General features: G+C 34.9%; 1 protein-coding gene across 6 annotated transcripts in view; it reads right to left on the minus strand.

The window, feature by feature from the left end:
* Window positions 1-14,832, minus strand: part of LOC123700899 (synapse-associated protein of 47 kDa) — a 42,182-nt gene extending 27,350 nt beyond the window's left edge. For 3 of the 6 annotated variants that reach the window (XM_045648267.1, XM_045648272.1, XM_045648271.1), the window contains exons 1-5: window positions 14,475-14,832; window positions 13,816-14,022; window positions 12,231-12,310; window positions 10,927-10,989; window positions 9,218-9,339 (exon numbers count right to left, since the gene is read on the minus strand). In XM_045648267.1, coding sequence (XP_045504223.1) covers window positions 9,218-9,339; window positions 10,927-10,989; window positions 12,231-12,310; window positions 13,816-14,022; window positions 14,475-14,605 — 603 coding nt within the window. In that variant the 5' untranslated portion in view covers window positions 14,606-14,832. The remainder of the gene's footprint in view (window positions 1-9,217; window positions 9,340-10,926; window positions 10,990-12,230; window positions 12,311-13,815; window positions 14,023-14,474) is intronic. The other 3 variants (XM_045648268.1, XM_045648270.1, XM_045648269.1) reach the window with 3 other exon arrangements.
* Window positions 14,833-14,950: the final 118 nt, after the last annotated feature.

Below are 14,950 nucleotides of genomic sequence, written 5' to 3' on the forward strand. Positions count from 1 at the left end.
AATAATTCCAAGCGAGCATAACTCACGCTATAAACCATAAAGTGCGACGTAGCCGCGTAATTTATATTCCCATATTTTGCTATTAATAAATCTTGTTGCATGTTCTCTGAGAAGTAATTTAACTTTAGATGTAGTTGTAAGTTCTGATTCTTGAAGTATTATTCGTCTTTGTACTTCATAATTTTCATAAAGTATTTTTCTGACAACATACTGGTCTGCGGTCAAAGCACGAAAGTGATCCCGGAACCAAGTCTAATTGTAACCTTTTTCAGACAGCACAGAGCTTATTTTTAACCGACTTCAAAAAAAAGGAGGAGGTTATCAATTCGGCCGGTATATTTTTTTTTTTTTTTTTTTTTTTATGTATGTACACCGATTACTCCGAGGTTTCTGAACCGATTTACGTGATTCTTTTTTTGTTCCATGCAGGATGGTGTCGAATTGGTCCCATAAAAATTTTATTCGGCTAGGCCCAGTAGTTTTTATTTTATGAGCATTTTTGTCTGTACTCGATGACTTAATTGGAATGTAGCAAGTAACTTTGATTCACTTCCCGGTAACCGATTGAGCTGAAATTTTGTATAAGTGTGTAAATTGGATAGCGATGAAACATTATTATGACATAGAGCTGATTTGATGATGGAATCGGAAGGTGGCCATAGGAACTCAGTAATATATTGACTCAACTTTATCGAGTTTGGGCTCGTTTGATTCGTGTTGAAAATTACACTAAAAAGTATTAAATAAAATTAACTGCGTTAAAAACAACCGACTTCAAAAACGGAAAAGTAAAAAATAAAAAAGATTTGATATTATTAATTACTACATATTATTTAGATGTGCTATTTATTAAATAGGTTTGAAGTCGGTGCCAAACACTAAGCACTTAGTATTAAGCCCGTGCACCGACATCAAACCTATTTAATAAATAGCACATCTAAATAATATGTAGTAATTAATAATATCAAATCTTTTTTATTTTTTACTTTTCCGTTTTTGAAGTCGGTTGTTTTTAACGCAGTTAATTTTATTGAATTAACATTATCTACAATTCTACAGCTAAAAAGTCAGCAACATCTTTCATCATTTTGCTACATGACTGCAATAATCGAAAATTTTCAATTTTCCCAGTACGTAGATTGAAACGAAATTCTAGTCTTGCAGCAATTCAACTGAGCAAAATCCCGCAAACGACATCACACGGCTCAGTGGATGCGAAAGGTCAAAGTTCAGCCCGCATTACAAAGTCATACTGTAGCAGCTCTAAATAAACATAGTTCCTTTGTACTGGAACTTAGTAATAATATCGCGAGTATGGATCTTTAGAATCAGTAAAACCTTTCATGCCAATAACTTTGCCAATCCATTTATTCCTTTGCAAACTTCGAACAAAAGCTACGATAATGTAAGAGAATTTCTTTGTAATCATATTATTTTGTAGCTTATATATGGTAGGGTTATTTATTAATGTAATAGACTAGTCTCTAATTCCATTTCAATAATATGCTACACTGCTCGTATATCAACTTGAGAGGCAAGGGAGTAATCGAGTTACCAAACGGTAAGTACTATACCAAACTATACCTATCTGGTTTGGCATATGGATTTTGCTTACAGTTGAAATAGATTTGAAGATTTACGGGAAAACAAAGAAAGCTGTTACAGCATGTACACTTTCATTCCTACCGACATTATGATATGTTTACGAAAGGTAATAACATTCTGGTCTGGTAAGGTAGGAAAAAGTAACAACAGGTCTGTAATAACATTAATTTCTGACTTCTAGATTTGTAGAAATACCTTTAAACCCTCGTGGTTAAACTCGTTCCCAATATTAACTATTATTTTAAGTTTGTTACTAAATTAATCAAGTAACCATAACGCGTCTAGACAGCAATTCCACATTTATAAAAAATGATCTGAAAATGTAACGGAATGACAACGAAAGCATAAATTTAACTCTGAAAGGTCAGCAGGGACACAAAATTGGGTCAATGCGAACCAATAGCCGGAAAGACCTGCAGCATATTAATTGAAAACTTCTTTTTCCCCTTTTTGATATTACGACCCACATCCGACGGGACTTATCTTTCAATCTGCGGAATTAGCCGCGGTGAAAAGCTTAATGTGGAACTACTGAGGGTAGTTTTTATTGCGAAAATAAACTGCTGTGTGCTATTTTTATCGCATCGAACTTGACTTGGTAATGCGTCATGTTGGGTTAAATATAGGCTTATTTTCTATACTAGCTTCCGCCCGCGACTCCGTCCGCGCGGATGTCGGTCTTCGCGTGGATGGTTATTTCTCCATTTTGAGTACCTCTGTCAATAACATCTTATAAATATCTATTGGACCCAATTCCCAAATACGGCTAGGCCTATAATAATAGGCAACGTGTGTTCGCGGTTCTACGGAACAACGTCTATGGATAAAACTGAAAAATTAAGATTAATTTTTTTCTACGTATTTTTTTTTTATCGTTAAAGCGGGCAAACGAGCAGGCGGGTCACCTGATGGAAAATGATGCCCGCCGCCCATAAGCATTCGCGATGTTAGGGTCACCGCGAATGTGTTGCCGGCCTTTATTATTTTTCCAGGATAAAAAGTATCCTATTTTACGCCCAGGATAATAAGGTATAATTATACCAAGTTTCATCGAAATCGAACCACTAGTTTTCACGTGATGCCTTCACATACAGACAGACAGACAGACAGACAGACAGACAAAAATTTTTTTAATCACATATTTGGGTTTGGTATCGATCCAGTAACACCCCCTGCTATTTATTTTTTCAATATTTTCAATGTACAGAATTGACCCTTCTACAGATTTATTATATGTATAGATTAATTTGTAATATTTTCTACTATCATCATCAGCCTAAACGTTTCCACTGCTGGGACACTCCCTTTATTATTTTTGGTGTTCATTTTCTGACTGGTCCTGATACACGTAAGCATACATGCATAAAATGTATTATTATTCTAAGGACTTCCAGTTTCCGTAATTCCTTGAATAACTTTTTAAATATTCTTTTGAAAAACCTGCTTCTTTATTGCAAATTTACTTGCGATACATATGCGAAAAGCTCAACCCATAATACATAGCTGTGAATAGACCCGACTAGGAGATAGGAGAGACCTTAAAAATCGATTTGGCGATAACGTGCGACAGAGACGGCGCGAGAAATCACCGTGTACACAAAAGGGACGAGCAGACAATACAGAATGCCACTTTCAAAGTTAAAATTACTGGCTCCACTCAATACAGAGATGCAATCAAGTCAAGTACTAGATTAACTTTGCTGAAAGGACGCCAATCGAGTTTGCACCGGAAGCGGGGAGTTCTCGTTTCGCTTCGAGAATATAGGTTAGATATCCATTTTACATTTGCGGGAATAAATCTGATCACGAAGTTATTGGGAGCCCGCGCTTGGGTGGAATTTTCGAGAAATTTTACGTAATTCGGTAGTGCAAAGTAATGGAAATATCTACAATTGTTTAGCACATAGGAAATCTGGAATCTAAATGCATTTATTTCTATAAAGTAATGTTCGAGAATAAACAGAATATATAAATGCGAAGTACACTTCTTCTAGACTAATAATAACGCTCTTCAAACGGTAAAACTTGCCCCTCTCTAGAAACTTATTTGTTTCAATACAATTTTAAATTTCTCGTTCAGTTTTCCCTTTGAATGCAGATAAATCTGTGTAACATTTAAAGTGATAATGAAAGAAATAAAATCTTTACAATTTCACAATTTTTCAATAGAATCCAATCAAATCCACCCCGTTTCGATCTGAACAGCTGGCGATTTGCCAGAACTTAGCTGCAAATAGCTAAAGCTGCTTTCTCTGCATTTCAATACTTCAGGAAAATTGTACAATAACATCATATATAAGTCAATGTCGACGGGATTTTATGAAATCTTCAGAATATAAATTTATAAAGAATAGAAAAAATTCGATCACGAGGCGGGACTTGAACCCGCATCCTTCGCGCCATTCCGGGGCGGATGCCTAACCAACTCAGCCACTCGTGACCCGCCTGAGCAATCGAATTTATTCTATCCTTTCAGTTTTATGTGTCTTAAGGGACACACCGCGCGCCATCTATTGAGATGATTTAACAACCATTTCAACCAATATGAAGCACTTTTCAGTGAATACAATATTGAAACGATGGAACACGACCTTTCTTGAATTTATATTTTTTGGTTTTTATGGCATTCAAATGCTTTATAAATATAAATTTATAAAGAATAGAAAAAATTCGATCACGAGGCGGGACTTGAACCCGCATCCTTCGCGCCATTCCGGGGCGGATGCCTAACCAACTCAGCCACTCGTGACCCGCCTGAGCAATCGAATTTATTCTATCCTTTCAGTTTTATGTGTCTTAAGGGACACACCGCGCGCCATCTATTGAGATGATTTAACAACCATTTCAACCAATATGAAGCACTTTTCAGTGAATACAATATTGTAACGATGGAACACGACCTTTCTTGAATTTATATTTTTTGGTTTTTATGGCATTCAAATGCTTTATAAATATAAATTTATAAAGAATAGAAAAAATTCGATCACGAGGCGGGACTTGAACCCGCATCCTTCGCGCCATTCCGGGGCGGATGCCTAACCAACTCAGCCACTCGTGACCCGCCTGAGCAATCGAATTTATTCTATCCTTTCAGTTTTATGTGTCTTAAGGGACACACCGCGCGCCATCTATTGAGATGATTTAACAACCATTTCAACCAATATGAAGCACTTTTCAGTGAATACAATATTGAAACGATGGAACACGACCTTTCTTGAATTTATATTGGTTATGGTTGTTAAATCATCTCAATAGATGGCGCGCGGTGTGTCCCTTAAGACACATAAAACTGAAAGGATAGAATAAATTCGATTGCTCAGGCGGGTCACGAGTGGCTGAGTTGGTTAGGCATCCGCCCCGGAATGGCGCGAAGGATGCGGGTTCAAGTCCCGCCTCGTGATCGAATTTTTTCTATTCTTTATAAATTTATATTTATAAAGCATTTGAATGCCATAAAAACCAAAAAATATAAATTCAAGAAAGGTCGTGTTCCATCGTTTCAATATTGTATTCACTGAAAAGTGCTTCATATTGGTTGAAATGGTTGTTAAATCATCTCAATAGATGGCGCGCGGTGTGTCCCTTAAGACACATAAAACTGAAAGGATAGAATAAATTCGATTGCTCAGGCGGGTCACGAGTGGCTGAGTTGGTTAGGCATCCGCCCCGGAATGGCGCGAAGGATGCGGGTTCAAGTCCCGCCTCGTGATCGAATTTTTTCTATTCTTTATAAATTTATATTTATAAAGCATTTGAATGCCATAAAAACCAAAAAATATAAATTCAAGAAAGGTCGTGTTCCATCGTTTCAATATTGTATTCACTGAAAAGTGCTTCATATTGGTTGAAATGGTTGTTAAATCATCTCAATAGATGGCGCGCGGTGTGTCCCTTAAGACACATAAAACTGAAAGGATAGAATAAATTCGATTGCTCAGGCGGGTCACGAGTGGCTGAGTTGGTTAGGCATCCGCCCCGGAATGGCGCGAAGGATGCGGGTTCAAGTCCCGCCTCGTGATCGAATTTTTTCTATTCTTTATAAATTTATATTTATAAAGCATTTGAATGCCATAAAAACCAAAAAATATAAATTCAAGAAAGGTCGTGTTCCATCGTTTCAATATTGTATTCACTGAAAAGTGCTTCATATTGGTTGAAATGGTTGTTAAATCATCTCAATAGATGGCGCGCGGTGTGTCCCTTAAGACACATAAAACTGAAAGGATAGAATAAATTCGATTGCTCAGGCGGGTCACGAGTGGCTGAGTTGGTTAGGCATCCGCCCCGGAATGGCGCGAAGGATGCGGGTTCAAGTCCCGCCTCGTGATCGAATTTTTTCTATTCTTTATAAATTTATATTTATAAAGCATTTGAATGCCATAAAAACCAAAAAATATATCTTCAGAATAGTAATTTTTTAAAGAACGGTTCTTATGTAGATAATCATTAGAGCCACGGTTCAGTAATTGCTACCTTAATTACTTTGCTAAAAATGTCGATTCTGTCTCCACTATTGGTGTATTTGCGTGCTCATATTTCATCTAGTATACATGTGATTTTACGAAAAGGAATGTAAAATTGTGTCGTTTATTTAAGTCTTAACATAGCAAATGACATAATTTAAAAACTTGTTTACAAGAACGCGAAAAAAATCCATCTGTGCAAATGAAATAAAGCCAAATGTTTTTGAGACAAAAAATGGATCTCAAAAACGCCATTCCAAAAGTACATAAGAACGTATAACACCTTAAACATGACATAAGTACGCGACTAAAACGTCTCCAGAGCCGTAAACGTAATCAAAGGAATCCAACTTTATATTTCTGCACGAAAATACACAATCCCTTGGGGTGAGTTGGAAACTCGTTCCAAGTTATCGTCCACGCTCCTTAATCAAAGTTATCGGACGACTTCGCGACTAATTGGGGAGCTATGCGACCTTCCCGGCTATTTGTTCACTGCTACCCTTGAGAAATGGTGTTTCTTTTCATTTCGGGAATTCGCTTTATTTTTTCTGATTATGGAATTAAAAATTATGAATACAGGTATATGGAGTTTCACTTTTTTAGGATTTCGTGTTTTTTTTTTTTTTTTTTATATTTTACAATAATAAATCATGAATACATAACCAAACCTTCTTGTCACGTATATTGCTTTTTAAGATAAGATTTGTCAAAGAAATAAATATATGACACGGAATTATAATTTTTATTACAGCCTTTCAGCACTACCTAAAACACCGAATTTTATCAGTAAAATGACTCAGGAATGTCGCCAATTTGTAAATTCATGTTCTGAATAAAGGAAACACCCAAAAATTAACAGGCTAGAGACCCTACTCAATGTACCCAAACTTTTAAATCATTAAATGCGACATAGCGATGTACGACCCTTAGTCGGGTGTTACGAAGCTATTTCAGGGAACTTTCGCGAAATGTTTTCAGATACGGTAGAAGTATAGATAAAAGCAATTGTATTTATTACTAGCGGTCCGCCCCGGCTTCGCCCGTAGTAAATATTCACGTTTTCTCTACATAAGAACCATCCTCGAACTTCAAGGAATATTATAAAAAAAGAATTAACGAAATCGGTTAAGCCGTTCTCAAGTTATGCGCTTACCAACACATTTTGGGATTCATGAATGGATTGAAGAATGGATTGATTTGACCTCCAAAAAGTCATTAATGGTTCTAAATACAATAATGACCTTTTTATGTTTCCGTCAATTAATTTTATGAACCTCAATGGTTGATAAAGTGGAAAAGATAATTCAATATTCCTCTGTCCACCTAAGCTATTATTGGGTGAGATTTAGAAATTTTAAACGGAGTATAAGAATTAACAGCTCCATATTTGTAAAACTCTAAAGTAATAATTTCATTTCACTTCTACATTGTATATCTGACCGAAAGGTCAGGGTTAAAAATAAATACGGACTTTTAGTATTAACGAGTACACGCACTATTTGCCCATCGTAAAGTCCTATTTTATTCCTAGTTTTTGTCCATCCCCTGAAAGACCGAAAATTTGAAGATAATTCGTCCAACTACCGTCTAACTGCCAATATGTGCATTTATCAACGTATATCTAACTAAACATACATACTAGACGATATCGAGTTAATTCTCTAATCGACAACACAATGAACAAACCACGGGTATTCCATTACAGGCGACTAACGCTGACTTGGCGACAAAATCACTTCACATTCAGTTCATTTGGTAGCTAACGTCGCGCAATAAAATCGAATGCGGCGACGCGTTACGAGTGTAGCCAGATGAATAAATTTTAGTAGTAAAGTAGTAAATTTCTAGAGAAGTGCTATTTCTATTTTTATTTTTTATTGTATTAATCATGCTTGCATATAAAAAGAGATTAAAAATTAAAACTTATAAGTAGACCAGCTCAGAGGACGGCTTTGTCACTCTGCCTCTTCGAGGCAGCAAAAATCGTTTTGTAAAAGGTATATATTCTACTAGGTATCCGCCCGCGGCTTCGCCCGCGCAGTCAAAGAAAAACCCGCATAGTTCCAGTTCCCTTGGGATTTCCGGGATTGCGTCATTTTCCCGGGATAAAAAGTAGCCTATGTCCTTTCTCGGGTATCAAAATATCTCTATACCAAATTTCATGAAAATTGGTTCAGTAGTTTAGGCGTCATTGAGTAACAGACAGACAGACAGAGTTACTTTCGCATTTATAATATTATAGTATGGATGTGTCCGTACAATTTATTATCTATCACCTGAAATAAATGCAATAAAAAAATAAAATCTAATTTTTAACGGTTTTGCGCCCATAATGCCTGTGGTAAACTAAAATAGATCTCTATATAACATAAACTATTTCGTTCCTTATCCTTCCCTTGTTCCCTGTAAGTCAAATAGATATACAGAATACAGATACAGTTCAAGATAGGGTTGCCTTTATATTGTTCTTAGCCGTAATCTCGAAGCATAAAGCTCTTAGCGCTAAAACGTGACCGGAAAAACGATGCGAGGCACTACTACTTCTATACAATTCGGAGGTCTCATTAACTAAATTAGAGTTCAACCTGCCAGGAATAAAAACACCGTAACACCGCAAAACAACGAAACGCAAACTTTTTCAATATCCTATTCTCAAGGGATTATATCTACGTCGAGTTCATCGCTGCTCCCAAAAGCATAAAACTAATTCCGTTGAAACCGTTGCTACGAGATGGGGGCAAAATTGTTATTTATGCCCCACGTCCAGGGAAATCGTCTGTTTCAGTGACGGTACAGATTTCCCCGGCATTTTGGGTCAACGATCCATTAGGGTGAGTTCGAGGGAACAATGCTTTGCCATGTGGGATTGCTGGATAAAAGGTATGAGTTGTACGCATTTCTTGTTACGCCTCGTTAGTCTGACGTTTCGTATAAATAACGGTGTTAAAACGCATTGCTATCATTTATAACTAAAGGTTTGATAACTTAAGAATATGTCATTTTCCTGGCTTTTACGTTACAGGATACACTTATAGTCCTGTGTCTAAAACGAACAAAACTATACATATTTAATAACCCAATATTTTAGCAAACGAACGGATAAATCTTCTCGTCTTCTGAAAAATAAATTCTATACTACGACTTACGTTTTCCTCGACGGTCTTCTTGATCTTGGCGCTCGCTTCGCTCACTTTAGCGCCCGCCTTGTTCACGGCGGAGTACAGGAAGTTGCCGAGCGACTTGGCGCCGGCCACTGCTTTCGTGGTCACTGTTAAATACAATATCCAGTGTTTATTATGTCCGCACGTGTTTGGCATTATGTAGAATCCGCGATTACATTATTTTTATTAAGATTTACTACAGGTTAAGTTTTCAAGTATGACAGAAATTCTGCAGAAAAATGTGAAACCGTGGAAATGAGCATGCGTTGATTGATAAACTTAAATAAAAAAGTGGCAATAACAAATTAATAGCAAAAAAATAATAAATTATAATATTTAGCTTTCCAATAGAAGTAAAAAGACTCATCGTTTACACCAATTTATAAGCATTAAGTGAGATTTAACTGTTTCAAACTGTTTCAAAACAAAAATGTTAATCGAAGAATTAATGATTTCAATATCAAGATATATACAATGTTCTTGGTTATTTGCAAAAGTTTATCTCGCAACAAATAATAAATCAACCAATCATTCCATCAAAACACGTACCTACGCAAACTTTCAGCTCAATTACTTTTCAAATTCAGTTACAAAATATCACCTCCTCGTTATGATTTAAAACAAGGTAGTGTTCAAATTATCAAGTCTATAAAAGACAATAAAATAGTAAATTAAATTGATTAGACATATTTGTTGCCAGTTGGCATTATACTTGGCACAAATTGGACACTTGGCAAATGTCGATACACTTCGTCGATTATGCCTATTCGTTGCCAAGTCATCTCTTACAATATCGATTTTGTTAAAGAGACAACCTATTTCCTTAGAATTTGAACATAACTCAATTTAGCATCATTTATAGGGTCAACATATTTTAATTTTTAAATGAAATGAAGTACAAGTTTTGTTGAAAAATGGCATTTTTTATTCTGGCATCTTGTCAGATCGGCTTGGCAGAGACCTGATACTATAAAATGGATGCCAATGAACTATTACCTATGGCAATGATATCTATTCTTTGCCAAGTTGCCAATACGACTATAAAACTGACTCGTATCGTATATCATTGTATCTTATTAAAATGAACGCTAGGTAACATTAAAAATGGATATGTTACAGCCACAAAAACGCATATAATAATGTAACAATAATTATTTAGTTGTAATGTTCAGTTTATTACATATTATTTTTCAATAAATTCAAATCTTAGAATTAATTCAAGTATATACATATAGGGTATTAAATGCTAATATACTTTAAATAGTGTCATTCATCGGGTAACATATCCAAGTGGCTATGACATAAGTGTCCATATCTTCATCCACTGGCATATAAGCCACTCTTGGCACGAATTAGTCAAAAGTATCGACAGATTGCCAGTAAAACCTATCCGTTGCCAAGTAGGTGTCTAACCTCTATCGATTAATCAAAATTGTGAGCCAAATATGTTTTTCCAACAACCATTCATATTCTGCATCATTGGATACTTTTATTACGCAACTAGAAGACCGTTAGCGAATTATTTTTACTATTTTTCAATCAACGTTCCTCTCCTAATACAAATTGCACATGCAAATACGTTATTTTTAGCAAGCGGATTAATTTATATTTTTAATAGAGATATTGCATGAAAAATAATGGTATAACAAACAAAAAACAGGCATATAAAATAAAAAAATAAACACAATACTAACATTCTTGCATATGGGGCACGTCTATGGCGTCTACCGAGAAAATCTTTTTACTGTGTGATGAACCTGAAAATGTGCAGAAAACAAAGAACACTACAAATAGCAACTACAAAATAAATAAATAAATGTAGATGAATGGGCATCTAATATGATAGAGGTGCATGTAGATTGCATTGAATTTCATCAATATATGACAAAATTTAGCATTTTGGAAGTCCGTGATGAATATGTGGTCAAAAATTCTAGCAAAAGTCTAGTTAGATCATCATATTGCACGATACACGATTTGAAATCGAAATTTAGGTAATGGTAGGTAAAATGATAATTATTAGCCAATTACTAACTGAACAAGAGAATGCATCTAATTTTGCCTTGAATTTGCATCCCTTTGTTACACATGCCTTCCTTTAAAATAATTTCACAATTATCTGACTTAATGTAAGATAACTAGTTGCGTAATTCATTCTTACAATAGACAAAAACTATGAAAATAGATGAAACATAAAATGATAAACAAAATGAGAAGCTCTGTGGTTTGTCAGAACTTCAGTTAAAGCAACTTTCTCTCTGCCTCATATTACAAAGAGCGACCGCGACGTATCACAAAATGTGACCCAATTCCTTGTGCAAAATGCTAGAAAAAATGAAATTAAATTCTACCTATATGCACCTAAACGTTTGATTTAGGGGTAATACCTACTTCATTAATATCTATTAAATTGAAGAAGCAAAACGAAAACCTGTCCCTTATAAACAAAATGGGAAAATTCTTATCGTGTTACTTCTTCCAAAATATAAGGATAACTACAAGGTAAAGTGAAGAGATATTTACTAGAAAAAATTTAATCGTAAAAAGGCACCTAGCAGTCCATATGAAAAAGCTCTAATCATGGTTTTAAGACTTTTCGTAAGAATTCATATTTATTAGCTAGCTTCTGCCCGCTGCTTCGTTCCTTTGGTAATAGGATAAATAATAACCACTCTTGGTTCATAACTTCGGTTTTTTCTTATAATGCATCAAAATTATGTACTTGTTCTAAACCATGAATATCACGTACTTACTTACGTAATTTCAATTTTTCATCAATATTACAATATTGCTGAAAAATTTGATTTGAAAAGATTTGATCGATCAATGATACATTCAGAATGTTACAAATACAATATTCACAGACAATTTTTTATAACTCAAATTTCCTTTAAAACATTTTATCAAAGTCTTGCTACTACTACAAATGTAATATATAGAAGAAAAAAAAATAGACTTTTCATAAAAAAATACACAATCACAAACAAAATCCGCTCACCGTTCCCAACGCCCGCGGGCTGCTCGTCAGTGGGCGTGCCGCCCGTGGAGCCCGGCCGGCTGTCCGCGCCGCCCGTCGCGCTGCAAGTACGCTATGTTATGTATGCACGTACTTACATGTTATATTATGGTCTATATGGTGTCAAAAGGACTTGTATCCCGTGGTGGATTTTGTGAAAAAAAATGTTTTGATTGTTAAAAAAAACTATAGTTGTCACAAAGAATTAAGGTCCTACTTTTGAAAATTTACAAAAGAATTTTAAAGAGTCCGTCTTTTTAATATTTAAAAGAGTAGATAAGAAAAACATTCGAAGAGAAATTAAGCATCATTTAATTCTTCCCTGATTGTATTATAAAAACTATTGAAGAACTTTATCAGAAAATAACATTTTATTTCATTTTCATGTAAATTATACTGGTACAGAATTACGAAAACAGTCACTTATTTACTGTAAAAGCGACCAAATTAATAAACGAATTTTCCCTTTATGCTCTTAATCTAATAAGATTTGTATGCATATCACCTAGATTATTACATAAAACGTCGCTGCCAAAGCTATCATCAAAGCCTCCGTTTTACATGTATCCCCTCAAGAAATATGACTGATATGCCGAATATTTGACTGTAGTTAGCTCATAAAGCTAACATGTAAGATTTTGTAAAAAATTTTTTTATTAATGTTTGAATTTTGAAATTATTTAAATAATGTTATTTTAATAAGTGGGTGTGGTTACCTAATCACAATTAGACATAAAATCTTGCAACAATATAATATGTTATGATTTAGCTATAACTCATAAATTAATATAAGGATTATTCATTGAACAAATGTAATTTCATAGTATTTCTTAGCTTTTGCAAGGAGGAAAATGAACATAAAAAATTATAGGACCAACCCTATTGAAAAAATCCTAACCACACCCTGTTTTTTTATTTATAATATTGATTTTGATATTGCAGATTTTCATACATTTTTTCAGTTATATGAGAAGTTAAGTATATGCCCATTGTTCCCAAAGTTTAATGTTCACATTGACAAGTTTTTGTGCAATTTATAAGCTTTTAAATATTTTAACTAACACTTTTTATGAGAATCAGTCAAAATTCAACCTTTAATAATTTTCACAACACTACTAACAATGGTGATAAAAAATGGGGTTTCAGCAGAAAAAATGAGTTTACATTATTAAAACTAACAATGTTTCTTTATTTGATAAATTCAAAGAACATGATATTTTACCGAGTAAATTATGTAATAACAATATGTTAAAAATGTTGAAATAAGTGCTTTAAGTTACCATTGTTATACAATTTTGATGTAAATGAAATAACATGCATCTCTGAAACAGTGCCAAGATATATCCAATTATGTTACATAATCTGTGCTTATTCTACCAATTTTTAATCTATATGAAGTATAGTGTCATAATGAAAAGCTTGGTGAGCAAAAATTAATTTTGAAAAAATAATTTTTATGGCATGCAATTTCTGGCCAGATATTTTTAAATTTCGAAAGCACAGATAATAAATGACACACCAAGAAGCTCTGGACAGCAAACTCATTCAATCTGCAAACCCCGCATACCTAATGTACCTAGAATTGTCATCGTCCTCTTTTGCCTCAGGCTTGGGCTCGGCCACTTCAGCGGTTTCCACCGGAGCAGCTTCAGGAACTTCGGAGGGTGCGGCTTCATTTTTCCGGAGACCAGGGATGGGGATTCCGGAGCCGAGCCAACCGGTCATTTGAGACTTCACATTGGTGATGAGGTCCAGCTTGCCTCCCTTAGTTGGACTGCAAGAAAATTTTATGTAAATTTTTGATAAAATTTCAATTAGAAATGTCTGGAAGCAAATTTATTAGTTAAATAACTGTATAAAAGGTATTCCTAAATGATTCCAATAAGAATAAAAGAGCAAACAGCCCAAATATTCATTGACCCCATTACAATGTGGATCAATATTTCATATTATGCAACATAAGAATAATCCACGAATTTTAATTATTCGTGTCGCAATTTCGTTATAATTTTATTGTACTGCGCAGGTTTCTAATTACCGAAACATGCAGTGCACTGTGAATAAAATTTTCGGTCCCTCCCTTAACATGTTCAGCCTTTGACGGTTTTCATATCTATTATCAAGTTAAACGATTCTCATTTTGTCCATTCCAAGCCTCCTTCGACGCCTTTACAATTTTAAAAAGAATTTTATATGATCAAAGAAAAATGTAAACAAAGAATATACCTTTGTTTGTCCCCTTCTGCCGTAGTCTCTACAGTCGCGTCCTTGGTTGGGGTGGGTACCTCTTCATCTTGGGGCTCGCCTTTAGCTGCTCCCATCCACGAACTGACCTGATTTGTGAGTCCTGAAAACATTTTCACTGCCACTAGATAGCTACACGACACAAGCACTCGATTCTAACTACGCTGCGAGAGATTCGCACATGACACACGCGTCGACTGTGAAGCGCCCGATGAAAGCGTGATCAGCTGAAAAACTAAATGGAACACCGCAATCGACCAGCAGAATCAAGGAAGTTTTCATTGCGCATGAAAACTTGCGCACCTTGGGCTATTGTGTTTGTAATTTTTTAACATACGTCAAAGTTACATTCTCGACAGTTCCATTTACAAGATTTTATAAATTAAAATGCAAGATTATTTCAAAATATATAAAACTACAATTACAAAATCATTTAACATTAAACAGTGTAGTTTTTT

Source organism: Colias croceus, chromosome 20 (genome assembly GCF_905220415.1).
Source record: "Colias croceus chromosome 20, ilColCroc2.1".
Lineage (NCBI taxonomy): Eukaryota > Metazoa > Arthropoda > Insecta > Lepidoptera > Pieridae > Colias > Colias croceus.